At 46.9% G+C, this 26,524-nt stretch overlaps 7 protein-coding genes across 8 annotated transcripts; 2 read left to right on the top strand and 5 right to left on the bottom strand.

Moving 5' to 3' along the window:
• Positions 1-4: 4 nt before the first annotated feature.
• LOC6524220 (protein Flattop homolog) lies at positions 5-3,954 on the bottom strand. The gene is made up of 4 exons (XM_002100047.4): positions 3,848-3,954; positions 953-1,089; positions 589-898; positions 5-357 (listed from the first exon to the last, which is right to left on the bottom strand). The coding sequence occupies exons 1-4, from the start codon at positions 3,872-3,874 to the stop codon at positions 94-96; spliced, it is 738 nt and encodes a 245-aa protein (XP_002100083.1). The 5' UTR covers positions 3,875-3,954; the 3' UTR covers positions 5-93.
• Positions 3,955-4,207: 253 nt separating this feature from the next.
• Positions 4,208-6,419, bottom strand: LOC6524219 (helix-loop-helix protein 1). The gene is made up of 2 exons (XM_002100046.3): positions 6,314-6,419; positions 4,208-5,475 (listed from the first exon to the last, which is right to left on the bottom strand). Exon 2 carries the CDS (start codon positions 5,415-5,417, stop codon positions 4,914-4,916), a length of 504 nt encoding a protein of 167 aa, XP_002100082.3. The 5' UTR covers positions 5,418-5,475; positions 6,314-6,419; the 3' UTR covers positions 4,208-4,913.
• A 433-nt stretch (positions 6,420-6,852) lies between these two features.
• On the top strand, positions 6,853-7,661 carry LOC6524218 (39S ribosomal protein L30, mitochondrial). The gene is made up of 2 exons (XM_002100045.3): positions 6,853-7,074; positions 7,156-7,661. The coding sequence occupies exons 1-2, from the start codon at positions 6,947-6,949 to the stop codon at positions 7,568-7,570; spliced, it is 543 nt and encodes a 180-aa protein (XP_002100081.1). The 5' UTR covers positions 6,853-6,946; the 3' UTR covers positions 7,571-7,661.
• LOC6524217 (torsin-like protein) lies at positions 7,586-8,777 on the bottom strand. The gene is made up of 2 exons (XM_002100044.3): positions 8,531-8,777; positions 7,586-8,471 (listed from the first exon to the last, which is right to left on the bottom strand). The coding sequence occupies exons 1-2, from the start codon at positions 8,724-8,726 to the stop codon at positions 7,642-7,644; spliced, it is 1,026 nt and encodes a 341-aa protein (XP_002100080.1). The 5' UTR covers positions 8,727-8,777; the 3' UTR covers positions 7,586-7,641.
• A 243-nt stretch (positions 8,778-9,020) lies between these two features.
• Positions 9,021-16,788, top strand: LOC6524215 (nuclear cap-binding protein subunit 1). The gene is made up of 7 exons (XM_002100042.3): positions 9,021-9,339; positions 9,401-10,739; positions 10,804-10,907; positions 15,397-15,885; positions 15,954-16,078; positions 16,144-16,332; positions 16,394-16,788. The coding sequence occupies exons 1-7, from the start codon at positions 9,297-9,299 to the stop codon at positions 16,505-16,507; spliced, it is 2,403 nt and encodes an 800-aa protein (XP_002100078.1). The 5' UTR covers positions 9,021-9,296; the 3' UTR covers positions 16,508-16,788.
• Positions 10,913-15,375, bottom strand: LOC6524216. The gene is made up of 3 exons (XM_039376568.2): positions 13,310-15,375; positions 12,970-13,199; positions 10,913-12,891 (listed from the first exon to the last, which is right to left on the bottom strand). Exons 1-3 carry the CDS (start codon positions 13,349-13,351, stop codon positions 11,016-11,018), a joined length of 2,148 nt encoding a protein of 715 aa, XP_039232502.1. The 5' UTR covers positions 13,352-15,375; the 3' UTR covers positions 10,913-11,015.
• An 831-nt stretch (positions 16,789-17,619) lies between the features above and the next one.
• On the bottom strand, positions 17,620-26,304 carry LOC6524214 (acidic phospholipase A2 PA4). Of its 2 annotated transcripts, XM_015190076.3 has the most exons (4): positions 25,960-26,258; positions 19,808-19,982; positions 19,288-19,740; positions 17,620-18,002 (listed from the first exon to the last, which is right to left on the bottom strand). In XM_015190076.3, exons 2-4 carry the CDS (start codon positions 19,972-19,974, stop codon positions 17,903-17,905), a joined length of 720 nt encoding a protein of 239 aa, XP_015045562.1. In that variant the 5' UTR covers positions 19,975-19,982; positions 25,960-26,258; the 3' UTR covers positions 17,620-17,902. The 2 variants fall into 2 exon arrangements, with proteins under 2 accessions (XP_015045562.1, XP_002100077.1); XM_002100041.3 differs by lacking the exon at positions 17,620-18,002 and having other exon boundaries at positions 18,059-19,740; positions 25,960-26,304.
• Positions 26,305-26,524: the final 220 nt, after the last annotated feature.

Genomic DNA, 26,524 nt, shown 5'->3' with positions numbered 1-26,524 from the left:
GTGCTGCCCTTTAAAATGTATTTTCTACTTTACTGATTTACATCGAATTTGATTTCTTGTTCTTTAGGGTTTTGGGTTTCACACAACAATATGCTACGCATGGCCCTTGGCCGCCTTGCGCTCCTTCTCCTTGCCCTTATCCTTCGCCTTGTCTTTGTCCTTGTTCTTGCCCGCCTCCTTGTCCTTGGGCTTGTCCTTCGGCTTCTCAGCCGCTGGATTCGGCTTGGTCAGCTCATTGGGATGCAGTGCAGCACGTCCTTTGGCAAAGGCGGTGATGGTGCGCTTGCGACGCCGCTTCTCGATGGCCACGCAGGCTGCCTTGATGGCCTTCGGCGGCATTCGCACGGTTTTCTCGCTCTACGGGTGCATTTAGAGGGGGAAGGAGGGAAAGGTGTGGGTGAAAGTGAAAATGAAAGTGAAAGTGCAGAATGCAGGGTGCAGTTTGAAAGTGCATAAAGTGCACCCAGGAAACAAATTTGTATGCATCCATGTCTTAGTTGCAGATAACTCTATCAGAAAGCTGGGGCACTTAGCTGGTGTTGATTGGTGACCCCGCTGGTGACCCCACTGGGTGGCCCACACACTCACCACCACCTGGCACTTGGCCCGCTTGCAGCGCTCACTGCGCGCGCTCAGCTCCTTCAGCTGCTTGAGGCCCTCGCACTTCGTCTGGCACCGCTGGCGCATCCAGTGCGGATCGTCCCGGTCGCCCAAGGTCGTCCGCTGGTCGCAGGCCAGTGCCCTGCGGTTCTCCCGCTGGCAGCAGCACAGGTCACGCGGAAACCCGACGAACTTGTACCGCCCACTCAGGCAGGCATCGTAGTGGGCGCAAAAGGAGCGCGTTATCCGCCGCGGGAGTTCGTAGGTGCCGCGATATTGGCCAAATGAGTTGCCCTCCCTGCGGTAAAGGCAGTTTCAGTTTCAAGGAATAGCGAGGGATAGTTCGACTTACTTCTTCACGCCGGGCAGCAGGTGTCCGTTATTGGCGGCCACAATCTTGGCGTTCTTGAGCAGTCCACGTGGGCGGGGTGGCGAGAAACGCGGGTACTCCCAGTTGTTTAGCCGCTTCGACTGGAATCGCCCCTCGAACTGCAAGGAACAGAGAGATGGAGAAGGTGGAGCGAATGCAGCAGTGAGGATCTGGGCGGGATTAGCCAGGAGTCGATAGACACCTGTTAGGAAAAGGCACTCGCAGTCGCCCCTTTGAGTAATTCCCTTATTTATGGTCCCGGCGCAAACAAGGCAATTGATAAAATAAAAAAAGGAGGAAAGGCAAAATTGAAGCCCACCCCGCAGTCCGTGTCCAAAGGGCAAAGCCACCCTGTGCGATTGGATTGGAGGTGGGTGCAATTACACGGCGTAATCTCTACGCCGGAACATGTGTAGCAAGGCATTTGTCTAATGCCACTTAATGCCTTGTTTGTGTTTGCCTTTCGAAACTCAAAACTCTGCTAAAAAAGCGAAGCAACTGATCTCTTAAAGACCGGCTCATTTATCAGGAGGATTACAGCTAAGCGGGCACGGGAATACCGGAAACCCAGCAATATGCCTGCAATTGGTGGCAACTATTTGGCATAATTGAATGTGTATTACTAGTGAAATGGGTGTATAAACAATATGCTATCTATGCTAGTTCAGCAGCTCCAAGATGGATACTAGTTGAGATCCAAGATGTATATTAGTTCAGCTCCAAGTGATACACAATAGTTAACCTCTAAGAGATATACTAGTTCACTTCTAAGATGTTGACCACTAAGAGGTATATATACTAAGAGGTATACTTAGAGGTTCACTAAGAGATTCATCCAGAGGTTCACTAAGAGGTCCACTAAGAGGTCCACTAAGAGGTATACTAAGAGGTATAGAAAGAGGTATACTAAGAGCTATACTAAGAGGCATACTAGTTCACCTCCAAGTGTGGCTTCCACTTTGGAGGACTCAAGCCTTGGAAGTTTGGAAACTTGGAAGCTTGGAAGCTGCGTCGTCTTCCCACGCGTACGGATTTCAATTAAGGAATGCAAATGGACCTCCGCTGGTAACTCGATACGCGGAGCGCTCCGTTGTCACCACTTGATTGAGCCCTTGATCGATGGGTGGTGGTGTGGGTGGTGCAGTGGGTGTTCCACTGGGTGCTGACTTGGACCAGATGAGTGGATGACTGGATGAGTGGGTAAGTGGGTGTGGCGCACGTTCTTAACGCGTGGCTGTTGGTCACCAGCATTACCGCATCGGCACTGTAATTAAATTTGCACGGCAATTACGCAATGTGGCAGTGTGGCAATGTGGCAATGTAGCAAGTACGCTCGAACAAATTGCGGCGTGAAAAATACAAATTGATTTTAAACTCAATTAGCAACAAAAGGAGCTTACAACACTTGGCCCAGGCCCACATGAACGGTGTGGTATCTATGGTGCGCAACACAATAGATACAAAGATACAAAGATACAAAGATAGATAGATAGATAGATGGTATAGTGGGCACACCCCTTCGGATGAGGTGGTCACCCCTACACGGAAGGCGAAGCGATGATTTTGATGGCAACCCTCTGGGGTGCAATTTATCACATGGTGTCCTTGCACTCGCATCCGCAGGATTAGACAGTCAAAAAGCTAGCTGGCAAACACGTGCAAGGATATTTCGATGCGATGGCCTACCAGGCAATTGTAGATGGGGTTGGGCTGCCCTCGAAGGTACAATACTAGTATTCTACTTTTTTCACATTTATACTTTTGTATCTCGTATCTCCTGCCGCACTTGTATCCTTTCCTATCCTTTGTGTGAGTGTGTCCTGGTCGAGGCGACAAGCACTTAAGCTAATTTCACGCTCTGCCACCGACTGTCCTTTGGTCCAAATTGGCGTATCCTGTGGATTCTGCTCCTTCTCCTTTCTATCCTTTTGCAATTTCAATTAACTTCGCCCAAATGGGTAAATCATTAACGCTGCGAATTGAGTCTCGAGTGGCACTTTTCGAATATGCTTCTTTCGAAATTCCGTCAGCTCCGTCAGTTAACCGATTCCGTTGCGATTGTGTGTGTATATGGCGAATAGCTGTGGACTCCGAGTTGCAAACGAGTTGCGTGGCAAAGGTTCTGGTCCAAAGTAACCGTTACCAAGTAAATAAACTTTAACTGTCGCTATTTGCAAATGTGCAAAGGGGCCGGTGGGCGGTGGCCGTTAGACGGAGGGGGCGTAACGAAAAAGAGGAGCAAACTGAAACGGTAACGAAGCGGTAACGGAGCGGTAACGAAGCGGTAACGGTTACGGTATGCGTGCGACACTCGAACACAAGAAAGCGCCAAAACAGGCGACAAATTTAAACAAAAAAATAAACAACAAAGGAGCTAGAAGAGAAACAAAGAGTTTGAATTTCTAGCCAAGAAATATATATATATAATATAAATATTATACTATATGTTATATATTATATAATATATATTATAGTAACTTTAAATGAGAAATATGAAATAAAATCTAGAAGAACTTATTAAACCGAAACAAACAGTGCAATTTAAGCCAACTTCCTTGTCGCCTGGTCTTTGTTTTTGTTTACCGACGAGCGTACACCCACAGGCACACGAATATCACCACCCACACAGCCACAAACCGACTGTCGGAATGCAGGAGTGCTTTTCTCACAGGATAGAAAAGGAAAACGCGCTGGCAGCAAGTTGGTTGCCATTGTCACGTTTGTTTGTTGTTATTATTGCGAAAAAAAAATATATATATTTATATATAGTAGTAACGATAGTAACGAAATAAGGCCGTTATTTATGGATATTGAAACAGCCTCCAAAAAAAAACAAAATAGTGGGTGCTTCCTTTTCACTTCTTTTTCTTGGCTCACCTGCTGTGCGCTGAAACTAAGGGCCATTTTCAATTTTGCCGAAAAGTCCAAATTTTGTTGTTTTTCTCTGTTGATAAAAAGGTCGATTTAATTTCTGATAATTGAAGCAGAGGCTGCTCTGCTCTGCATAAGTGGGCGGGGCTTGGCGCAGGGGACACGCCCGCTTTTGTGGGTACACTTGGTTTTCGAGGGGGTGTGGCAAGGGTGGGGCTCGGGTTAGCATCTGGCTTTTCCGAGCAAAGCGCTCAGACAAATGGAAAACTCGGTCACAGCAGCTGAGGTCACACATAAATTCGTGTGGGAGTTTCAAGTTTCGAGTTGCGAAGAGAAGAGGAAAAACACAAGCTTTTCATTGCGATTACTATGAATATTTTATATTTATATATATATATATATTTATATATATTTAGCGTTTGAGTACAAACAAATATCACGACTTAAGGGCTAGACAAAAAAAACGTATCTTAGTTTCTTAATTTTGTAGTTTCTTAGTTTTTTGGTTATAACCCTTGGTCAAGGTTTTCTTTTGCGGGTTAAGCACTGCTTTTCCATCAATCTAATTGTACATATGTACTATTGAAAATCTCTAGACTTATATGCGATATTTCTAGAAACTATAGTGCGAATTGGTGATTGTGCACAATGAACTTTAGATAGTTCACCAACTATTCACCATCTATTCATCATCTATTCACCAACTTTGGCTAATAGTTTCACACCTTGCATTTCATATATTTCGCGTGAATGGTGAAGTAGTTTATCCTTAGGTTAAATTGTGACCCAAGCCGAAAACCAAGCAAAAATCACCAAAAATAACATAAAAGTGCATCTAACATTTAACCAAAGGTTAGCACATCAGCCAAGTCCATCGAACACTAAGGTTGGTGACTCCTTGAGTGACTCTATCCAATGATCTGGTTTGCACATCGCCGAGTTTGCCGCCGGCCTTTCCACGCTACGCCTCCTGCTGAATCCGATTGCCACGCCCCCACGCCTACGGGGGGGCGAAGAAGTTGGCCTCGTTGAAGAGGCAGCTGGTGGCGAAGCTGGAGACGCCGGCGCTGTCTCAGGGCGTCTCCAGCACGTGATTCAGATAAGCAATGTAGCAGATGGCCAGCTTGAGGATCTCGATCTTGGACAGCTTCTTGTCCGGCGGCAGTGTGGGCAACAGCTTGCGCAGCTCGGCAAACGACACATTGAAGGCCTCCACCCGAATCCGCTCCCTTGTCGCATGCGCCGTCCGGTACTTGAGTGTGGCGCGCCGGCGACGACGTCGCTCCTCCCGCGACAGACCCACCAATTCCGAGGGATCCAGGTGGGCGATGGGCGTGGTCCGGCGTCGTGGCGCCGGCGTGGGCGGCGGTGGGGGTGCCGGTTGGGCGGCCGTCTCGCAGGCCATGCGCGCCTGGAAACGCTTATCGATGTCCAGCGTGGTGCTGGCCGCGTAATCCTCGTTGACCAGATGCGGATTGTTCGGCCCAACCATCTCGTCCTCGTCGGCCAGGTAGTAGCGGCTCAGCGAAATGCTCTGCGGCGGACCCGCCGCCATGTGGCTCATGTCGTAGACCATCTTCTATAGCTATGTGGCTATGTGCACCTCCGATTGCCTGATTGCCTGCTCCTGAGTGCTGCAAATGGACATGGGGTCAGAGGTTAGGCTATGTTTGCAACTGAAGCATTGAACTTGGTTTAAGGTTAGGATGTCCTGAAGTTATAATAGTGTATCCTTTAAGATGAAACCCCTGCCATTCGAACAGCAAAGAAATCATAACCCTTGCAGTCGAAAGTCCTCAAATCAAATAATTCGCCACTCGCATTATTTATGCTTCATTTGTGGACATTTGTGATGAAGGGTGTGCGAGTGTGTGCGTGTGTCGTCCTTTCCGAAGGACACACCCCTTTCGGTGCGCACTGTTTGCGTTTGCTATTATTTTCATTTATTTTTATTGTACTTATTCTGCTTATTGTACTTATTATGGGTGCATTGTGCGTATTGTTTATTCGCAACATATTTTCACACCTACACAAATAGCTGAACAATCGGCACGTTTATTTGCCCGCGGGAGTTGGCAAACCTCACAGATTCTAACCCCTCAACGTGCCCACCCTTTTGGTATTCCTGCGGTCTACGTATGATTTTATATCTATTGATTTAATGGGATTTTCTCTTTTTTTTTACTCGTCTGAAAAGTCACACGAATTGCATCAAGTCGCAGACGTGACTATTGATCCCTGGGGAAGATGGAAATCTGATCTGGTTTCAAGAACTTTTCATTGGGGATGTAACGCAAATTCCCTAAAGACTAAGGAACTTACTTGTACTTATGTCAATTGCACATGGTCAAGATAGGTAATTAGCAAATTGGTGGCTAAGTGAGACTCAATACAACTATTTGTATCTTTAACTTGATTTTGTTTCACTTCAGTGTCCTTGCTCGCAACTTTTGTTGTGTAACCTAAACTTACAGCAGTCACAGGTGCAGAGTAATCCTAGATCCTTGAGATGACTGGAAGATATCCTTGCTTGCCACTTGCCACTGGATGCGAATGCTCACCGGTTGGATGCGCACATGGAACTGACTTCCGGTCAGGAAGCTGCAGCCTCCTTTATAACCGAAATCGGAAACCACCCCATTTCGTAGGAAAGCAGCCAATGCCAAGTTAACCACCCTCGTGGATGAGCGCCAATTGTAGTGGACAAAATGGCGGAGCGTTTGCCATAAGACCGCCCCTTTCGCGAAGTGGACATCATCCCCTGGATGCTGTGTTTTCCGATGGGCAATGAACTGAAAGAGAACTATTTATATTTTCTCAGTAAATAACGGAAATAAGTTATTAAGCAACGAACATGTATAATCATTTCCATTTTTAAATGATAAATTAAGTCTTTTAACTTTACCGCCTTTGGATTTGAATCGTAACGGTTAACATCAAGCGGTTAACATTCTGTTTCTCTTTCTCCTAACAGCAGTGTCCATGCTGCCTATCGATAAGCTAACCAGATGGTCTGTGTGATCGTTATCGGCAGGGCAACACCAATTATTTCATAAGCGTTTTGCATTTTATTTACTCGGTAAAAAGTAAAAATAATAAATTAAGATGAACCTGGGAAGATTGCTGAATCCACTGAGGAGCAGCACATGGTCAGTGCGCAACTATGGCAAGCACAACAAGAAGTTCCTCTACAAAAATGGCCAGAAATTCGAGGGAATCACCTACTATCCCAGGTGCGTACTCACATCAACGGGAGAAAAACACAAAAAACGCAGCATTTCTTAATGTCTACACGGCTCTTCTATACGGTTCAGGACTCCCGATCACCAGGATCCACCTGTGGAGCCGGCGAAACTTTTCCGGGTGCAGCGCATCAAGCCGGTGAAGGGCAATCCCTATTGGGAGAAGCGAATCCTCAAGGATCTGGGCCTGGACGGAAAGCAGAGCGACTTTACCGTGGTCAAAAACATACCGGAGAACAATGCCCGCCTGTGGAAGATCAAGCACCTGGTCAAGGTTACGCCGGTCACGTTTCCCTACGGAGAGCCCACTGCCCAGGATGTCCGGCATACTATACTCAAGGAGAACGGTGAGTGCCTGGTAACCAAGGACCTGGGACCCATCGATATCCGCCAGGCGGCTCGCCAGGATTACGACGAGCAGCCCAAGCGTCTGGACACCGATCTTCTGCGCAAGGATGCCCGCCTCAAGTGGCTAAATCCCTGGTAGTTGATTATTATTCAATTTTTTTCCCGAAAAAATATAGTTTATTAATATAAAATGCAACTTTAAGTACGCATTCAGTTGATGGCCATTGAAACCTTCTTCTCAAGCGTCTTGCAACCCGAAATGGCAAACAAGCTGTGCGTGCGATCGTAACTAATCGAGTTGCTAATGATATCCTCGATGATTTCCTGGCTATCAGGTCGCTTTGGGTTGCGATTCCACCTAACGAACTCCGCCTCGAGGCACTTGATCACGTGCCCCTTCTCCATCGGAAGGAACGGAATGTAGTGATCAATAACGTGGGACTCGATCATTGTGGTCTTCTGCAGACCGCCATCCATGTTGTAGGCGACCTTCCTCAACAGGGGCTCAAAGTCACTCAGCCGCGTCTCCTCCCGCAGCATACCATTCTTCATCATAGTGCCCAGATGACCGGCTATGTGGCTGCCCGCCGTGTTCGAGAGGAAGATAAAGATGGCCTTTGTGTTATCCGTGCCATCGACGAAGGCATTGTAGTCCACCAGCGAGGTGAGCATATCGAAGACACCGCTGGGCATCTTATCCACCTCATCGAAGATGAACAAAGATCTCGGGCAGCTACGCAAGCTGTTGCGCACCTCCAAATTGATTCTCATCTTGTAGAAGCCCAATTGATCCGCGTTGGGAAAGTCCGCCTGTCCCAGATACTTGGTCACATAGCTCGACTTGGAGCCCTGCAAATACAGGGCATCCGCTATCTGCTCCGCCACAAAGTTCTTGCCCGTACCGGGCTGTCCGTGAAAGCTGATGACCAGCGGCTTCCGGGACTTGTTGCCCGCAGCGATGTGCGCCTTCAGTGCCGGGATGACGTGCTGCTTTACAATGTGCTGGCCAAAGAGTGTGTCATCCAGCGATCTTTTCAATTCTGTAATGCCCGCATCGGTGTCTTTGGTGTTTAGAAATCTTCCACTATCTTCCACTCACCATTTATCCTTGCCGGAATACTACGATCGTCGCAGCACTCGGAAAACCTGCAATATGTATGTTCCTTAAAGTACGTCCCGAGACTCATTGCGCCGAGGCCAATGGCCCCCATGGTCAGGGGCTCCAGCGATTGCAGGGGATGCGGCAGAATTACCAGCAGGCTAAGGCACAGCGGCAATACGGATACGAAGTTCATCTCTGCGATGCACGGAATGCGCTGAGTTGTAGCGATAGGCGGAAGACAAAATCTTCATTGCCCCGGCTTCTATCGATAGTTTTACGAGTGGCGTTTAACAGCACTGGCTGTCGTTGATTTTAAAATTATTTTACTTCTGGGTGACATACACTACATGTTGATTTATTAGCACATTGGATAGATCACGATAATCACAAGTAGAATTGCATATCAATGCACAGAAACGGTTACACAGGCGCCTTTTCAATCCGTTGACGCTGTTATCGATTCCACCGCAATCGATGGCGGCACATCACTAGTTCTTTGGCCAAAAAAAAAAAGCATCGCATCGCGTTTTTTTGTGAAAAATTGTGACAACGCTGTTTTGAAAGTTGGCACGTTAATTGACGCTCGCAGTGGAAGAGTAGGCGCACCGGCAAGGCTTACCAGTCAACCGAATCCTGTCCAGGAACCCCGCAAAAGTCCAGCTCAAGAGGTGTTCCAGCACCAGCGTGCTTTTGTGTGTGCCGGTGGCCAAGGAGAAACGCTGTTCGGTGTTTTTTCGGAAATTCACACGAAATCCAGGGGAAGATGAGTCGCAGGAGGGCTCACGACACGGAGGACGAGGGCTATGGTAAGTGGGCATCTATGCAATCATATACGCGGCGGAGTTTTAAAGATCACCCACCTTGCAGATCACCGGCGCAACAAGCGTAGACGTGTGTCGGAGAACCAGGAGATCGAGGATCGTCTGGAGTCGCTGATACTGCGGGTGGGCGAGCGGAGCACCTCATCGGTGGAATCGAACCTGGAGGGACTCGTCTCCGTTCTGGAGGCCGATCTGGGCACATTTCGCCTAAAGATCCTGCGCATCCTGTCCGACTGCGCCGTGCGAATGCCAGAGAAGTGCACCGTTTACACCACCTTGGTGGGCCTGCTCAATGCCAAGAACTACAAGTTTGGCGGCGAGTTCGTCGATCACATGGTGAAGACGTTCAAGGAGTCCCTCAAGCTGTGCCGCTGGGATGCCGCCCGCTACTCGCTGCGCTTCCTGGCCGACCTGGTCAATTGCCACGTCATCTCGGCCACCAGTCTGCTCCAACTGCTGGACACCATGATCGATGTATCCAACGAGGATACAGTGCCCCAGGTGCGTCGCGATTGGTTCGTCTTTGCCGTGCTTTCCACGCTGCCCTGGGTGGGTCGTGATCTCTACGAGAAGAAGGAGTCTGCCCTGGAGTCGCTGTTGCTTAGGATCGAGGTCTATCTAAACAAACGCTCTAAGAAGCACCACAATGCGCTGCGGGTTTGGTCCTCGGACGCGCCGCATCCGCAGGAGGAGTACTTGGACTGTCTGTGGGCGCAGATACGCAAGTTGCGGCAGGACAATTGGGCAGAAAAGCATATACCACGACCCTACCTCGTCTTCGATTCGATACTGTGCGAGGCACTGCAGCACAATCTGCCAGCGATTGTGCCGCCGCCGCATCACGACAACTTTGAGTATCCCATGCCCTGGGTGGTGTACCGCATGTTCGACTACACCGACTGCCCCGATGGACCCAATCTGCCGGGCGCCCACTCCATAGAGCGGTTCTTGATTGAGGAGCATCTGCATCATATCATTGAAACATACCATCACGAGCGAAAGGACTGTGCTGCCCAGCTGCTCAGCTTTCCGTTCAAGCACAAGATCCCGCTGGAGTACTGCATCGTCGAGGTGATCTTCGCCGAGCTCTTCCACATGCCCACGCCGCGCTACCTGGACATCTGCTACGGCTCCATTCTGATCGAACTCTGCAAACTGCAGCCGGCCACACTGCCCCAGGTTCTGGCCCAGGCCACCGAGATTCTCTTCATGCGCATCGACTCAATGAACACGTCCTGTTTCGATCGGTTCGTCAATTGGTTCTCCTATCACCTGAGCAACTTCAAGTTCACATGGTCGTGGGACGAGTGGGACAGCTGCCTGCTCCTCGACGGCGAGCATCCGCGTCCGAAATTCATCCAGGAGGTGCTCCAGAAGTGCCTACGGTTGGCTATAACCCCATCTCTATACAATCCATTGATTTTTATAAACGTTTTCTTGTTTCGACAGCCTTTCGTATCATCAGCGCATCACGGAAATGATGCCAACGACGTACGCCAAGTTGATTCCCTTGACGCCCGTGCCCAACTACAAGTACGCCAACGAGGAGGCAGGTGAGTCTGTGGCCCCTTGCCTTACGGATTACATGCCTTTATTGTGGGATTAAGTCTGCTTACGACTAGGCTTACGTGTAGGATAATTAGGATTTTAGGGTAGGGAAGTTAAGTATTAAGCACTGGCTTCACCTCGTTCTCATCCTCGTCCACAATGATGGGTATCTCCTCGCCGTTCTCGCCCACCTTGATGCTCACGGATCGGCTGACCGATTTCTGGGTGAGCACCTCCACCACTTCCTTGGGTGGTGCCGGCAGCAGGAGTGGCGCCAATGGAACACGCGTGGATGTAGCGGTTGTGGACGGCGGCGTTTGTGTGCTGGAAGGTGTGGTGCTGGAACTTGTAGTACTGGAAGTTGTGGTGGTAGTGGATGAAGTGGGGGATGGAGTGGTGCTAACGAAGGCTTCGTGGCGATGACTGCTCTTAGCCTTGCTGTCCTGCTCCCTTCGCCGCTTGGCCCACTTGCTCAGCGGTGGTTGCGTGCTCGTGGATGTAGTGGTTGTGGTGGATCGTCCAGCTGTTATCTTTGGCGTGGTGCGATGGCTGCTGATGGAGCGCAGTGGACTAAAGTGCGTGGAGGTGGACACAAAGCTGGCACTCGTGGTGGGAACCTCTCGTGGTGTCGTCGATCTCTCCGTGCTCGCCGTCTCAGTGGTTGTGCTGGTTGCTGCTGCAGTGGTGGTCAGCTCCGGCTGCTCCAAACTGACCGAAACTGGCCGCTGTTCCCCTCGCTTTTGGTCCCCGTCCTGCACTTGGACTGGCGGTGCCTTTTCGGTTTCCTCCTCCTGCGGCATCACATCGATGGGATTCTGATGCACATATAGGGGATCTGGCTCGGAGTAGCGATAGACGGTTTCCTCCAGCGGTTCGCTCTGCACAAACGACTTGTCCTCATCGCCAGCACTGCCGCCCGCATAGATGAGCAATGGTGGCAGTTTGGCCGTTTGATACTTGGACGCCTGTCCATAGATTTGTGGTGTGCGCAGCAGTAAATCCTGCTCTTGTTCCTCCAGCGACTCCGACGAACCCGAATTGGAGATGGGAAACTGCACCGTCTGTTGCTGGGGATACAAGTTTGGCGGTGTGGTCGGTTCGGGCGGCGAGGAGGTGGGCAAGCGATAGCCCAACTCCGAATGCAGCTGGGCAGCACCGGCACCGGGTGCCACATAGAAATGGTGATGGAAATGATGGGTTACGCCGCCCGAAATGGCGCCCAATTCACCCGGTGTCGCAGCATTGCCCAGTTCACCGCTGTGGCTGGGGAATCTTTCCAATTCCGGATGAGGCCCAAATTTCAGCGCAGCCGGGTAGCTGGGACGAAAAGTGGTGGGTACCACATAGTTGGGTCGCAGTCCCAGATTGAGCAGTCCCGGAAATAGCTCGATCTTCGGACTGCCTGGCGCCACTGCCACGGCGCCCTTCAAATACTCACCGATGTTAAGTTTAGGCGGCGGCGGCGGAGCTGGCTGAAAGATGCCGTGCACAAAGGTGGCCTGCGACTGCTCCGCAGCAGCACCACCTCCAGCGCCATATCGCTGCCTATCCTGGCGCCGCTGGGCCTGGAAGTCCTGGTCCTGGTGTGCCAAACGCCCGAAGCTGCGCGGATAGTCGGACTCCTTTTGGATGTAGCTCATCGGGTGTGTGTGGTGATGATAGTTGTGCTCCAGCGGCGTCACACTGAACTTCAGCTCGTAGTGGTAGTGACGCCCCGTGTCCCCGTCCCGATGACGGATGCGCTGCACCTGCCACAAAGCTCGTCGCTGCTTGCCACTGGCGCTGGGGCATTGGAGTTGGAAACACGTGCCGCCCTCGAGGAAGCGATAGGATGCGTTTCCCGATCCTGGAAGCTGCTCCAAGTAGCCCTTGGCCAGGGTCATGATGTCGCCGAAGCGCGCGGACGGCGCTCCGCCCAATGGAGCTCCAACCTGGTCATCCGCCGGCACATATGGAGTCTGCAGGAAGTCGTGATACTCATGCAGCTGGCTGCGCGAGCATCAACATGGCAACATAACCAACGGCACACAAAGTATTTAACCATCGGAGCCAAGCTGGCCAGCCTACCTGAGATTTCCGGCTGCTGCGCCCACGGCCGCATCCGTGAAGAGGGTCACGTATGTGACATGTTTCAGGGTGCGCTCCCAAGGACGCGTCGACGAGCTGCGTCGCTGGCTGAGCACTCGCTCCTCCGCCGGCTCCTCGTAGAAGATGCGCTTGCCGCTCAGCTGGTGTCCCTGCTTCGGCGTCAGCAGGAGATCACGTCCTGCACCCACAATGGCACAGCCCAAGGGCAGCTGCACACGGAAAGAGGATATAACTTTCAATCGAAACAAAAAACTTGTTCACATCGTTTGCAAACTAAGAACACGTCGCGTTCACTGGTCCCCGCTTTCGCTCAACTTACGATTGCCATGGGAACAGCCAGTAGCCAGCACAGATTCCTCATTGTCTGGCCAAGCACAAGCACATCAAAATCAGAAATATATATAAATATATATATATATATATATGTTCACAAAACAAATAAAGTAAGCAAACGAATGCGGCAGCGAATTTGCAAGATGCGTTTGAAGTGCGCGCGCGCGAAGAAGCGACTGAAACGCGTCCGCCAGTTGCGCTCGCTAATAATCGACGTTGGCGTCTGGAGCTGTAGAGCTTCTGTAGCTTCGCTGGCTTTGGTAGCTTCTGTGGCCATCAGCCAGCTCCATCCATCTATGCTGCTTTCGTTGGGGCAGCCAAGCGATGCGTTGCCACCGCCGCCGCCGGGGGCTCTTTGCGCAATCTAATGCCACACACACACATGTGAGTGTTATGTGTGTTACCTTTTTTTTTTGTTTTTCTTGGGCTTTTTGCATAGCTTAGGCCGAGAAGTTGGATTCGCAGCTGGAGTCGTTTATGCAACACCCTTTTTGGTGGCAGGGCGAACCGCTGGCATCCAAGACATGTGTGTGTGCGGATGTGGAGCACTGCTGAATACCCTGCTAAACAATGGCGGTCTCTTGTGAAAGCTCGTTTAATCATTTTTTTATGATTCTCCTTAAACAAAAAATAGTTTCTTACAGAACTTTATTACCAATTAGTGTGGCTAAAAATGGTGCATTGATATTCGAATAGGGTATACCAGTGCGTCACTACACTGCCTTGGATATGGATTGTTGTGGGCTTCTTGATTGTGATTTAATTTTGGCTATAGCCTCCATTTAAGCCCAAACTCTGCCTTAGATTTCCATTGAGATATGAGTTCGCTGGTTCGCTTGGCTGGAGTTTCCCTTTCAACGATGCCTCCACCTCCTCCTCCGCTTGGAATCGCTCGTTCTGGTGGCCCCTCTGGCTCTGGTTCCGTATGGCAATTTCACCTTGCCGGAGTTCTTCGTCTTTCCTGTCACGGATGCAGACGCCAGATGCCCCACTGGATAAGGCGAACCTAAACAAACCCATCACAACATTGAACTCTAACCGAGTGCACGAGATTACAACGCCCATTGATACGCTCAATTTGAGCTGGAAATCAGATTCCCGTGAAAGCATCTTTAATTCTGGCTATTAAGTGATGTTGACTGTCATTCGAAGGCGATGGAATAAATAGTCTAGTTGGGTTGTTGGTTTTGCGGTAGGCAGTCATTTTTTGTTATTATCCAAAATAGCAGCCAAAATGTGCGAATTTTTCCACTGCCAGCTAAACAAAAAGCGCCGCATGATCTTGACACAAGCGAAACTCCCAAACCATTGACATTGTCTACAGAGCGTTGGCCAAACTTCTTTAGCCCAAGTTGCAAGTGAAAGTTATGAACTGCAGTTGAGTGTTGCCATTTGTCCATGTCCTAGTGTGCCATTTCAGTTTGTGTCCATGTTTCCATGTTTCCATGTTTCCATGTTTCCATGCCCATCAGCAAGTTGCCAGCCATAAGTGAACAATGAATTGCCCATTTGCCAATACATTGGCACGACTGGGAACCCAGTCCCAATCCCAACCAATCTCCACTTTGACATAATTGCCGCAAGTGCCAATAAACTACATGTAGTCGGGGGAGAGCTGGCAGGGATCTGGCCGAGCTGAAGCACAACCATCATTAGTAACGCACCACGCCGAGCTTGGATGTGCAGATGTGTGTGGATGTGTAGATGTGGAGTGGTGCCGCTTGGTTCCACGCCATGAACCACATAACCAAGCAATGAAATGCGAATTGCAACGAAAGTGTCACCTAACTAGGAACAACGGCAATCGCATTTGCCAGCAAGTCTAGCGATTAGCAAGTACCTATTGAAGTAAGCCAATTGCACAAAATTGAATTAGAAGAGGATGGCAGATAGCAAAGTATAAATATGTTCATAGTTCCTGATGTCTTATGTCTTATATATAAGCCTCATGGGCAAGCCAATATGCCCCAAAAATCGAGGGGATCCAGGGCATGTAAACAAATTATCTCAATCATTTCCTTACACAAAAAAACTCGCTGTCTTTCGCCCCCTATCGCCACAAAAAAAAAACAGCCAACCTGCCGGGAACAACGGTGGCCCATCAACTGGTGGTGGCCATTCGGCAGAAGTGCACGCCCGAGGAGGTGGTCAACATCCTGAAGGACATACCGAGCAGTGGCTACAGCGGCGAGGAGATGTCCGACGGCAGCTTCAATGCGCTGAAGATCGATGTGTTTGTGCAGACGCTGCTGAATTTGGGGTCGAAGTCGTTTTCGCACAGCTTCGCGGCCATCTCCAAGTTCCATTCGGTATTCCGCGCTTTGGCCGAAACGGAGGAGGCGCAGATCTGCATACTGCACAACATCTACGAGCTGTGGTCCTCGCACCAGCAGATGATGGTGGTGCTGATCGATAAGCTGCTCAAGCTGCAGATCGTCGACTGCTCGGCGGTGGCCACGTGGATCTTCTCCAAGGAGATGACCGGCGAGTTCACGAAAATGTATCTCTGGGAAATACTCCATCTGACGATCAAGAAAATGAACAAGCACGTGATCAAGCTGAGTGAGTTCTCAAAGTTTCTAATTGGCTTTGTAAGATATTTGAGCTAACTGGGGTAATTTCCATTTTAGATTCCGAATTGAGCGAGGCGAAGGACAAACTGGCGAAGGCGGACTCGTCGTCCAGCGATTCGGAGGATGATTCCTCGCACAAGCGAAAGAAGCCCATCACACACGCTGATAAGCCATCCGAGGAGGTGAGTCCACTCATTAAACTCGCAAATGAACGATAATTTATCAATTTATTCATCATCATTTCCAGGTGGTTGAGCGCATGGAGGAGAAACTGGAGGCGGCGAATGTGAACCAAAAGCGTTTGTTCCTCATCGTCTTCCAGAGATTCATCATGATTCTCTCCGAGCATCTGCTGCGCTCCGATACGGACGGCCGTGATCCGGACACGGACTGGTATCGCTGGACAATCGGACGACTGCAGCAGGTCTTCCTTATGGTAGGTGATTCAATTCCTAACTCTGGGAACGTTACTTATTTCTGCAATTCCATTCCAACAGCATCATGAGCAAGTTCAGAAGTACAGCAGCACATTGGAGACGCTGCTCTTCACATCCGACCTGGACACACACATCTTGGAGGTGTTCCAACAGTTTGTGGCCCTGCGTGCCTAAGGAAGTACGAGTCCAGCCTCACCAACCCATTCTTTCCCACCCTTTTATACCGATGATGATGGATTTGAGTTTGTAAAGTTCGCTAATGATGATGATTAGACCGAACTGTAGGCATATGATTTCGGGTATCCGCATCCCCATACACATACGACAAACACACACTGGATTAGAGATAATTTTTTTAATTTTTGTAAACGACGCGAAAAGTTAACAACAAGAATGAGAAAAGCTCAGACAAATAAAGTCGAATAGGGAGTTTCTTTTTAAGGATAAAGACCAAATTCGTGTTCAAATGTGACTTCTTTTTGGCCAAGCTAGGACGAAAAGTCCTTTGAACACATTCCAATGCAAATTTTCCGCCCAAAAAAAGCAGTTTTCAATGCAAGTAGTGGTCCTAGAATGGAATGCCATACATCGTTGAATTCGTAAGAAAATTTCCAACAAAGTGGCATTTCAGTCTAAAAATGTAAAATTTTGACGATTTTTTTTCAAAAATAGATGATGTTACCCCTTACCAAAAATGCAAAAATTGGCGAAAATTTTTTTTTGTGTAAATCAGTAAAGTAGTGATTAGGATAGCTAGAATTGTTAATTAGCTGCATAAAAAAGTCAGTTTTTTAGTTCTGGGTTCATTTTCAGGCAAGTTGACTAAAATCGCTAATAAAATATTCACATCTTTGGCAAAAATTCGTATCCCAATTTTCTGCCCAAAAATAATCAGTTTTTTGCCTACAACAGTAGTTGTCCAAACCTAGAATGCCATACATCGTTGAATTCGTTATGAAATTTCCAACAAAGTGGCATTTATGTCTAGAAATGTACAATTTTGACCATTTTTCGCTGATGTCACCGCCTAAAAAAAAAAATGCACAAATTTGCATAATAATTAATTGGCGAAAATCAGCCTAAAAGTGATAGTCATATTTGAATTGTTGTATTGAATTTTGATGTACATCAAAATGCGCTGTTCATTGGGTGATTCAATGGGTGGAGAACATAAACTATAAACTATACTTATTGAAATGAACATTCTCATCCCACAAAATATGCAATGCAAACCAACAAGTAAAGTCAATACTTTTGGGCGCAAGATAAACAAAACACTACGTTGCTCTGATCTTGGTAAATATATTTATTTATATATTTGTGTATATATATATATATATATATACATATATGTATAGATCTGTTTTGTATGCATTCAATATATGAAAATATATATGTGGATATATTTTCCCATCTAGTTTCTTCGAGCGGCTTCTTTGATCTTTGGCTTTCGTTCAGGTTTAAGAATTGCAATCGATGATAACCATATGACTATAGCTATGTAGATTTGTAACCGGTTCCATGAGTCCGTGAGTCCATAATCTAGTCCAGGTTGTCAACGTGTCTCCTTTAGGAAGAGGTTCTCGGCTGGCTGGGCACATACTTCTCCGACGGCTGATACTGCCACTGGGCGCAGATTTCCTCCTGTTCCGTCTGATTGTAGCCAGCTCTAATCGGGATTCATTCACCGGAAAAGGAAAGGAATGGAAAGGAAGAGCGCAGGCATGCGATTCTCAGTGAGGTTTATTTCCACAGCAAACACTGTCCATGGTGAGCAAGTGGTCACCTGGTTAACTAATCAACTAGTGAACTATTGAACACGGTACATGCAGAACGTGAATGGCAATCACACATGCAGCTAGATACATACTACAAACTACAGTAAGTGGCTAGGATTAGGACAACTTATGACTACTAATACTAAACGGAGGAGCAGGTGTGCAACTCAAGGTGTTTGGCCTAGCTAATAGTTATCCTGTTGGCAGAGTAATCTTCACTGGCTTATGGTTATTGCTTGACTTTGGAATGCTATGAAAATATGTTCATGACTACAGTAAATCCTGCTTAAATGCCTGCCATTTTCGCTGCCTTAAGAACTAACACTGTACCGCCTAATGACTCACAAAGGGCAACTTACACAATAAAACCCATTTAAAGCATTAAATTTGCACACATTCGCTTTCCACATTCAGATGGTAATGCTCTGAGAATGTGATAATGTGATAATGGAACTTTTCCAGAATATCAAGTACCTAAGAGCATCAAACTTTCGCGGAATACCAAACAGGAGGAAACAAAGGTTTCTTCTTCTGTTAAAGTGTACTTCTTGCCTTTTTTCCCTTGGCGCTTCAAGGTGATATACTGCACATGTAACCCCGCCAGGAACTAATATAATATGCTGCATGAGTTGCTACGACTATAGGACACACTTTGGATTACTCGCCCACAGGAACAACTATTCCCCATCACCATTGGACGCCACCCAACCACCCACCGCGCGGAACAGTCTTCGGGGGCATTCGCAGCAGCGCTCCAACTAGCTCCATGGAGCGTCGAAGCCCCCGTAGCCGCGACCACTGTATGGGGCATATCCGTAGGTGGCGCCGGGTCCGGGTCGCTCGTAGTGGTAGCCCGCATCCTGATACCTTTGTGGCGGCGATGGAGGGGGCAGCTCCCTGGCTACTGGCACCTGCAGGCTGTCCCAGAGGAGACGCGGTCGCTGCACCACCTCGCGCAGGATATTCACCGCCGCCAAGCCAACGCTAGCCAACTTGACGCCCCAGCGGCGCGCCGTCGACTTGGCGGGCAGCGACCAGGCTGGAGCGGCCAGGGCCCGGCCCTGCGGATGGGCCAGGATCTTGGCTATCAGATTGTCCGCGTGCGGCGGGACATAGAGATCCGCCTGCCGGTATTCCGCCGGACAGTGATCGGTGCGGTAGTAGTAGTCCTCGAACCTCTGGTGTGCCGAGCAGGGACTCCGCTCCTGGAAGCACGTCACCTGCACCACATTGTAGAAGATGGCACCCAGCGTATTGGCCGTCTCCGTGTTCGCCGCCTGCAGGCAACGCCTGAATCTTGCATCACAATCGCAGTGGCTCCTGGTGAATGTGCCGCGATTGCACAATCCCCGCCTGCACTCGCCCACATTGAGCACATCCGGACACATGTCGTGCTCGCGACAGCAGCGATCCTCGCGTGCATGCGCGCCCAGATCCTCGTAGCTGGTGGCCGCCGTGCCCGGTCCGCACCACTTGGTGCCCGGATAGATGAAGCCCAGGCCGCCGCGAAACTCGTGGCCATACGATCCCTGCCGGCGGCACACCTCCTCCAGCTCCATCACCGACTCCCGCGGCACCTGGCGTATGCGGCGCGGATCCGATTGCAGCAACATGCGCTGGATATCCCCACTGGCAAACAAAGGAACAGTAGTATGTAGTAGTAGTAGTAGTATGTATATGTGAGTAGTGGACTCACCGATCGGTGTGCATCTTGCAGAAGGGATGTCGCGAGGAGAGCTCCACCATCACGCTCATGGTCATGTCGGATATGAGCACCGCCGATCCAGTGGTCGGTGGCACCGCCGAGCCGAGCCACAGGAGCAGGATCGCCGTCAGCAGCGCCGCGGGCAGCGGTTCCCTCATGGCGCCAACTGGAAACGGAAGAGGATATATCCTATATATATATATATATATCTATATATCTATGTACATATAAGCAGGGGGCGTGACTGATCCAATGGATAAGCTCTGCTTGGCTGCGCTGACGGCGCGATAATGAGGCGATATGTTGGAGTATGCATATGATATGTGGGCCATCATTAGCAACTCGCCTTTTTGCTTTTTGTATTTCTATGGACCGCTTATGCGATTTGACCTCTGGCCGCGAACAGAATCAAATATCCATAACTGTGCACAGTGGATCTCAGGCAGCTATCACTCGCAACAATATCAGCAATATCAGCTACTTGAATATGAATAGCTAAACATGGCATTTTCTTACGATAATCAGTAAAATCAGATATGCTTAAGTTATCAGCTCCATGGTGTTTTCATATGTGTCGCTTTTTATAGTTACATTTACTTATAAGCTATATTATGTTTCATTCAAAATATTTTTTTAAAAGCCGATTCTCAGCTGGGAAATATGGGAACTGGAAAAGAAATGCTTTCCTAACTGCATCTGAGTTCTATAACATCCTAGAATGTTGAACATGTTATATTACGTATACGGCAGAGTATTCAACATGTTATATTACGTATACGGCAGAGTATTCAACATGATATATTACGTATACGATACAGTACTGAATATATGTTTCTTTTAGCATATATAGAGGTGCTTATCATGTTTTTTAACCATTAATTTGCCATTTATTTATTGTATGTAGTGTATTTGGTATTGTTTATTAACTGCGCACCACTGTAAAGCCCACGATCAAAACAAAAGGCAGCGCAAAACAAATGATCGTGGGCACAGATAAAAGATACAGATACACAAGGCAGGCAGCCGAAACAATTTGCAAAATAAAATTTTAATCTATAAAGTGTGTGGGTGGGGGGAGGAGGAGGGGGAGACCCCCCGTTAGTGACCTACCCCAACGACCCAACCTTAGCCAAAATATAAAAAAAGAAACCAAATGCAAAATGAATATCAAGAGCCAGGAAGAGCGGCGCCGCTTCTTTTCCGCTTTTTAGTGGGTCAGTTGAAGGTGGAGATGGATGTGGAAGTGGAGGTGTCAGCTTGTTACCAATTCTTTGGCTTCTCTGCTTTGCTTTTGCTTTTGGCCAGCTCGCAAAAGGTGAAGGTCAGCGGCACCGGCCGTCGGCCAACATTGTTAATTAGTCAAAATGGAGAAAAAGTGAAGACAACTTGATTCTTCGCCCAGCCGCCTGCTCTACGTTTACTCGACGCCATTATTTGGTTACTATATTTTTCTTTTTTTTTCCTTTTTTTTCGTTTAAGCCAGGCCAAGGAACAATTGCAGCCATCACGTTCCGCGAGAATAATGAGTGATGATGTGACAACTTGCGGCCGCTTATTACAAGCATAAGTATTATTTATGTTGTTTGCAGCACATTGTCTTGCCCCACTGTGCGTGGGCGGCAACCAAAGGGGGGGCGTGGCCGAGTGACGCATCGCAAGTGGAGCGCCATGCAAAAGCGTGAGAACTTTTGGGGCATGGACGTAAGTAGTTAAGCATGCGAAAGCTAAATAAGTCAAAGTTCAGACTTGAGATGCTATTTAAATCGAATTTATTATTAACAAATTATTGGTAATACTACGCCCCTGGTAAAAGCCACAGGCGGAGCCTTGTCCCCTCGTCAGCCGTCGTCTGAACTTGGCTGTCACTCAGTTCAATTGTTATGTGATCGCATTTATGGTTATTTATGGAGCCCATCAATCGCAATTCGCATTAATAATACTTAATAATTCGCACCGACAAGTGACAACAATTGGTAATCAATTACGAGCAACACACCATTCCAAATTCCATATTCCATTCTATCTGTCGGTGAACGCAAGTAACTCTGTGTAAACATCATCTTCGTCTTTTTTCTTTATTTTTGTATTTTTTTAAATTTTTTTTTCTCTTTTTCCAATCGAAACATATTGAACCTCACCTCTCTGATGTTCGCATAATTTTCAATGTCAATGTTTTTGCTTTTGCTTTTGCTGTTGGCTCTTTAAGTTGGCAGCATAATAAGCCAGTCTTTCGATCTGTCGGCCAAAGAAAACGAAAACAAAGTTCGAATTCAAAATCAAAAGTGAATCCAGTTCGCTCTCTTCCATTCCAACGGCGTGTTTATGGACCTCAAGTACATTGACCCAACAACTCCCAAGTAAATTCGGAAAAAAAAAAACAACAAAAGTAAATATACTTAAACCGTTTATAGATCGCTATAACTTTGGCTTTAAGCTGTCACTCAGCAGAAAGAGATCAACGTTGGATCAAATCGTTTGCGCTTACAGTCAAGCTTCTACTACTTGGCTACTACTATAGTGTTCTTCGAAAATGGGTTTTTCATTTTTTGTCTCTTTGGCCAAGTTTGGACGAAAGGTCCTTTGATCACATTCCAGTCCAAATTTTCCGCCCAAATAATGCAGTTTTTAGTTCATAACAATGCAATGCTAGAATGGAATGCCATACATCGTTGAATTCGTTACAAAATTTTCAACAAAGTGTCATTTCAGCCTAAAAATGTAAAATTTTGACGTTTTTTTTTCAAAAATAGATGATGTTACCTTACCGAAAATGCAAAAAATTGTAAAAAATTTTTTTTGAAAAATCAGTACAAAATTGATTAAAATAGTTAACGTGGATAAATAGCTAAATAAAATAGTTATCCTTTTGTTTCTGGGATCATTTTCAGGCAAGCTATGACTAAAATGGCCAATAAAATATTCATATTTTTGCCAAAAATTCGTATTCCAATTTTCTGCAAAAAATATTCAGTTTTTTGTCTACAACAACGAAAATAGTTATCCAAACATAGAATGCCATACATCGTTGAATTTATGAAATTTCCAGCAAAGTGACATTCAAGTCTAGAAATGTACAATTTTGACCATTTTTCGCTGATGTCACCGCTTAAAAAAAAATGCACAAATTTACATTATAATTAATTGGCGAAAATCAGCCTAAAAGTGATAGTCATATTTGAATTGGGTCATCAGTTGTCTAAACCAGTTGGTGTTACTGTTTTGAGATCTCATTTTGGCCATGTTATAGCCAAAACATGAAAATCTGAGGCGGTTTTATGAGGCAGAGATCCTTCCTTTGCACGACTTCAAATCATATTCTTAGCCTCAATACCATCTGTTATCTTAGTGTGTAATTAAAACAAACATAATTATTTCGGCACATAAAAACGTGCCGGTCAAAATTTAACGCGTGAACTGCGTTTCATGATTCCAAACGAAATAAAAAGGCTTTTGTAGATCTTTTACGATCTAAGTGCGTGCAATTCAAAGGCTAAATGGCTGGATTTTAATTTGGCAAATTGGAGGTTTCACTGTAGTGCTTGGCTACCTTTTTGGGGGGCCATTAAACCCCGGGGAATGTTTCGCTGTGTACCTTGGTCAAAGTTTGAACTTTGATATGTCTACTAAAGTGTCTTCTAAGTGCACAGGCGGGTCTTGGAGCCACAAATCAGTTCGCATCAGTAGATCAGATCATTAATCAACAAACTCCTGTTTTTGGATACTCGTTGTTTTCATTATGGTTTTTATTTATGCTTTTTTCGCTTTTTTTGGGTGTTTTTTTTTGAGAAGCAGCCCTTCACTTGGACGCATCCGAAACTGGTTTGCGGTGTTCGTTTGCATTTTGAATGTCACGCTGCAGATGGAATGGAAACGCTGGTTCTTAAAAGCCACAATAACAAGTTGTAATCCCCTCACCTCCCCCCGTCACTTCTACCACTTTGTTTGGACGCCAGTTACCCACAGTTGAAGAAACGTGGTAATTGCGTAGTGGACTGTCGACTGTCGACTGTCACAGCCGCGTATCTCTTAGCCCGATAATCGCCGTAATTGCCGCAGACCTTCCGACGTGCCCCGTTCATAAAGGAATCGCATCTGCGTCCTTGTCCTCCGGCCACAAAAAACAACAACAAAAAAATGGGGTCAAGTTCAAGTGCAGCATACACACACACATACACACGATAGCGTCTATATTCAATTTCGGTTCTCGATTCGGTTTTCGATTATTTCGATTAAATCGATACTAGTACATGATGTCCTTGGATGTTCAAATTGCTAACATAAAATATGACCTAGCACTTCCTTTCATTTCGATATTGTGATTAAATATTACTAATACTAACGACTTATTTCGATACTAGTACATGATGTCCTTGGAACTCTGCGCAAATGTTGACTAGTTTGCTCAACCAAATTGCTAACATAAAATATGACCTAACACACTTCTTCATATTATAAATTATTATGATACTAATGAATTATTTCGCTGCTATTACATGATGTCCTTGAATGTCCAAATTGCCAGCATAAAATATGAGCTAATACTTCCTTTCGTATTATTAACACTTTCGAGCTCATCAAGCGAAGTTATCACACAATTTAGAAGCCTGATGGAGTGAGATTTGTATATTTGGGAAAGTGATCGTAAAGACGATCGAATTAGGGCCAATCAGAGGGCAAACAGTAGCTGCTCATTGTCTTGCCACAAATCTCGATCGGCGGGCGGGCGGTTCGATATGCATAAAGCTAACTGCACAGTGTCGGTCATTGAACGCCAACCTCCGCCACCCCCTCCCTCGGCCAAGGTCGAAAGACAAAAGATGGTCATAGTGGCAGTGAACTGACTGCTCAGATTCAGACTGTAATCCAAAACCCAACACCCAACAACCAACAGCAAAGACCCAAAACACAAAACCGAAAGTAAAGACAAGGCGTTAATTGCCTGAAATAGAGGAAGCGACTATCAGACTATCAAATCTCGAAAGTCTCGAAAATATCGAGGATGGGCCTGAATTCGTGGTGAAACCGATCGGAAGTTGTGGCCAAGAACATATTGTTGTCTTTTGCAATTGGCGAAAACGCTCGAGAATTGTGTACCAAAAAAAATAGAAAAATAACAAAGAAACCACATCACTGACCTTCCACTGACCACTGACCACGTGTGCTAATCGCTAAGCAAATTTCACGGCTTGTCGTGGATCGAAGTTGCCAAAAATGATGGGGCAGATCTTGCTGATCGATGACCGCCCAAATATTTAACCAAGTTGCCAGTTGGATGTGTCCACAAATCATCACCTTCATCATCATCATCAGACGACTGGCGACGAGAAGTGTTTGACATGCAAATGCTGGCCAAAATGCCAAGAGGTTCTGCTGAACAGCCGCCTTTAGATTTTTAGATTTTTGGGGACACTGGGTGGGGTTTCTAAGTGGTTTCCCATGCTTGCATCACCACTCAAATAGCCCACCTATCTATCTATGAACTACCGTAGTTCTAGTTAACTTGACGGATACAGTTTGGCAAAATTAAACTTATCCTTGAAGTACATATGTATCTAGTTTATATATATCTCCAACTTTGCAATACTTTAGCAATGTTCACATCCATGTATCTTTTTTACTGCCATACAAAAGTGATTAATTAGGAGTATTGAACATATCCTTTTTATCCTTAAGATTTGAGATAATTTGCATAAATATCTTTACATTTGCCCAATTTTTTAAAACCATTTAACTGGTGCTTGTAGACACATGTTATCCTTAACTTTCTGGGACACTGTACACTTGTTGGCTTTAGTTTTTCGATCGCTGATCCCAGCAAAGAATTGACATTTATCCTTAACTTGGAATTGCTTGTCCTTTACGATTTCCCGCACTTTCACTCGTCGTTTTGGCTGTGCTTTAATTCCAAGGCCGCCTGGCTGCCTTCACCTTTTGACATTTGGCCCATTCAGCCATTCCGCCCCCAAAATATATACATATATATTGGCCACCACCCACTGGGTGCGGCCTTCGTGCGTGAGTGACCTTCAAAAGGCAGCCGCAGGAAAAACCGCAACAAGGACAGGTACGCACTTCACATTAAAAACACATTCAAAAAACACGAAAAAAAGGGGGAAAAATCAGAGATGCAACACAATTTTTACCTGAGAACTTTAGGGAGAGAGGAAAGTAAAACTATCAAGCGGTTTGGATTCCCGATTCGTTGTATCGGGTTTTTAATGCGTTTCTTTAACGGTTGCCAAGGATGCGCAATTCAAACAGGGACGTTTAAATGGCTTTAAATTTTAAATGAAAACTCAATTTCGGTTTTCGGTTTCAGTTTCGGTTTCGATTTCGAATTCGATTTCTTGCGGACGGTGGCAGCAGCAGCTGAAGCAGCGAAACATTTCCGCGACGCGTTTGCGGCGCAACTGAACTTGATTCTGGCGCGTCGAGCGCTGTTAAACTTGGACTTGGCCAAAAAACCAAAAAGACATGAAAAAATCATGAGCAGCAAAAAACACAAACAACAAAAACAACACCAACAAATCCAACAGAAACAAGCCAAGAAACCGAGAAGCCCAAAAGCCGACGTCGTCGCCAGCGGAAGCTGCAGCGAGCACAGGGGCGTGGCTTACGGGGGGCGGTTTTGGTCATAAATTAAATTTGAAATATTTCCGCTCTTACTGTTTCATCTTGCAAGCAGCAGACAACTAGTTAGTAAATCAG

This window comes from Drosophila yakuba, chromosome X (assembly GCF_016746365.2).
Source record: "Drosophila yakuba strain Tai18E2 chromosome X, Prin_Dyak_Tai18E2_2.1, whole genome shotgun sequence".
Taxonomy (NCBI): Eukaryota; Metazoa; Arthropoda; class Insecta; order Diptera; family Drosophilidae; genus Drosophila; species Drosophila yakuba.
This window is presented reverse-complemented; position numbering and strand designations above follow the sequence as displayed.

What these genes read in the sequence shown, in the direction of transcription:
- LOC6524220 (XM_002100047.4), bottom strand. Translation starts at nt 3,874, where the DNA reads ATGGCCCTTAGTTTCAGCGCACAGCAG. An exon ending in TTAGTTTCAGCGCACAGCAG is followed by an intron (nt 1,090 to 3,847) that starts GTGAGCCAAGAA and finishes TGTTCCTTGCAG; the next exon opens with TTCGAGGGGCGATTCCAGTC. An exon ending in GGGCCAAGTGCCAGGTGGTG is followed by an intron (nt 358 to 588) that starts GTGAGTGTGTGG and finishes ATGCACCCGTAG; the next exon opens with AGCGAGAAAACCGTGCGAAT.
- LOC6524219 (XM_002100046.3), bottom strand. Translation starts at nt 5,417, where the DNA reads ATGGTCTACGACATGAGCCACATGGCGGCGGGTCCGCCGCAGAGCATT.
- LOC6524218 (XM_002100045.3), top strand. Translation starts at nt 6,947, where the DNA reads ATGAACCTGGGAAGATTGCTGAATCCACTGAGGAGCAGCACATGGTCA. An exon ending in GGAATCACCTACTATCCCAG is followed by an intron (nt 7,075 to 7,155) that starts GTGCGTACTCAC and finishes TATACGGTTCAG; the next exon opens with GACTCCCGATCACCAGGATC.
- LOC6524217 (XM_002100044.3), bottom strand. Translation starts at nt 8,726, where the DNA reads ATGAACTTCGTATCCGTATTGCCGCTGTGCCTTAGCCTGCTGGTAATT. An exon ending in TATTCCGGCAAGGATAAATG is followed by an intron (nt 8,472 to 8,530) that starts GTGAGTGGAAGA and finishes CGGGCATTACAG; the next exon opens with AATTGAAAAGATCGCTGGAT.
- LOC6524215 (XM_002100042.3), top strand. Translation starts at nt 9,297, where the DNA reads ATGAGTCGCAGGAGGGCTCACGACACGGAGGACGAGGGCTATG. An exon ending in CACGGAGGACGAGGGCTATG is followed by an intron (nt 9,340 to 9,400) that starts GTAAGTGGGCAT and finishes CCCACCTTGCAG; the next exon opens with ATCACCGGCGCAACAAGCGT. An exon ending in GTACGCCAACGAGGAGGCAG is followed by an intron (nt 10,908 to 15,396) that starts GTGAGTCTGTGG and finishes AAAAAAAAACAG; the next exon opens with CCAACCTGCCGGGAACAACG.
- LOC6524216 (XM_039376568.2), bottom strand. Translation starts at nt 13,351, where the DNA reads ATGAGGAATCTGTGCTGGCTACTGGCTGTTCCCATGGCAATC. An exon ending in TGGCTGTTCCCATGGCAATC is followed by an intron (nt 13,200 to 13,309) that starts GTAAGTTGAGCG and finishes TTCCGTGTGCAG; the next exon opens with CTGCCCTTGGGCTGTGCCAT. An exon ending in GCAGCAGCCGGAAATCTCAG is followed by an intron (nt 12,892 to 12,969) that starts GTAGGCTGGCCA and finishes ATGCTCGCGCAG; the next exon opens with CCAGCTGCATGAGTATCACG.
- LOC6524214 (XM_002100041.3), bottom strand. Translation starts at nt 19,974, where the DNA reads ATGAGGGAACCGCTGCCCGCGGCGCTGCTGACGGCGATCCTGCTCCTG. An exon ending in TGCAAGATGCACACCGATCG is followed by an intron (nt 19,741 to 19,807) that starts GTGAGTCCACTA and finishes TTTGTTTGCCAG; the next exon opens with TGGGGATATCCAGCGCATGT.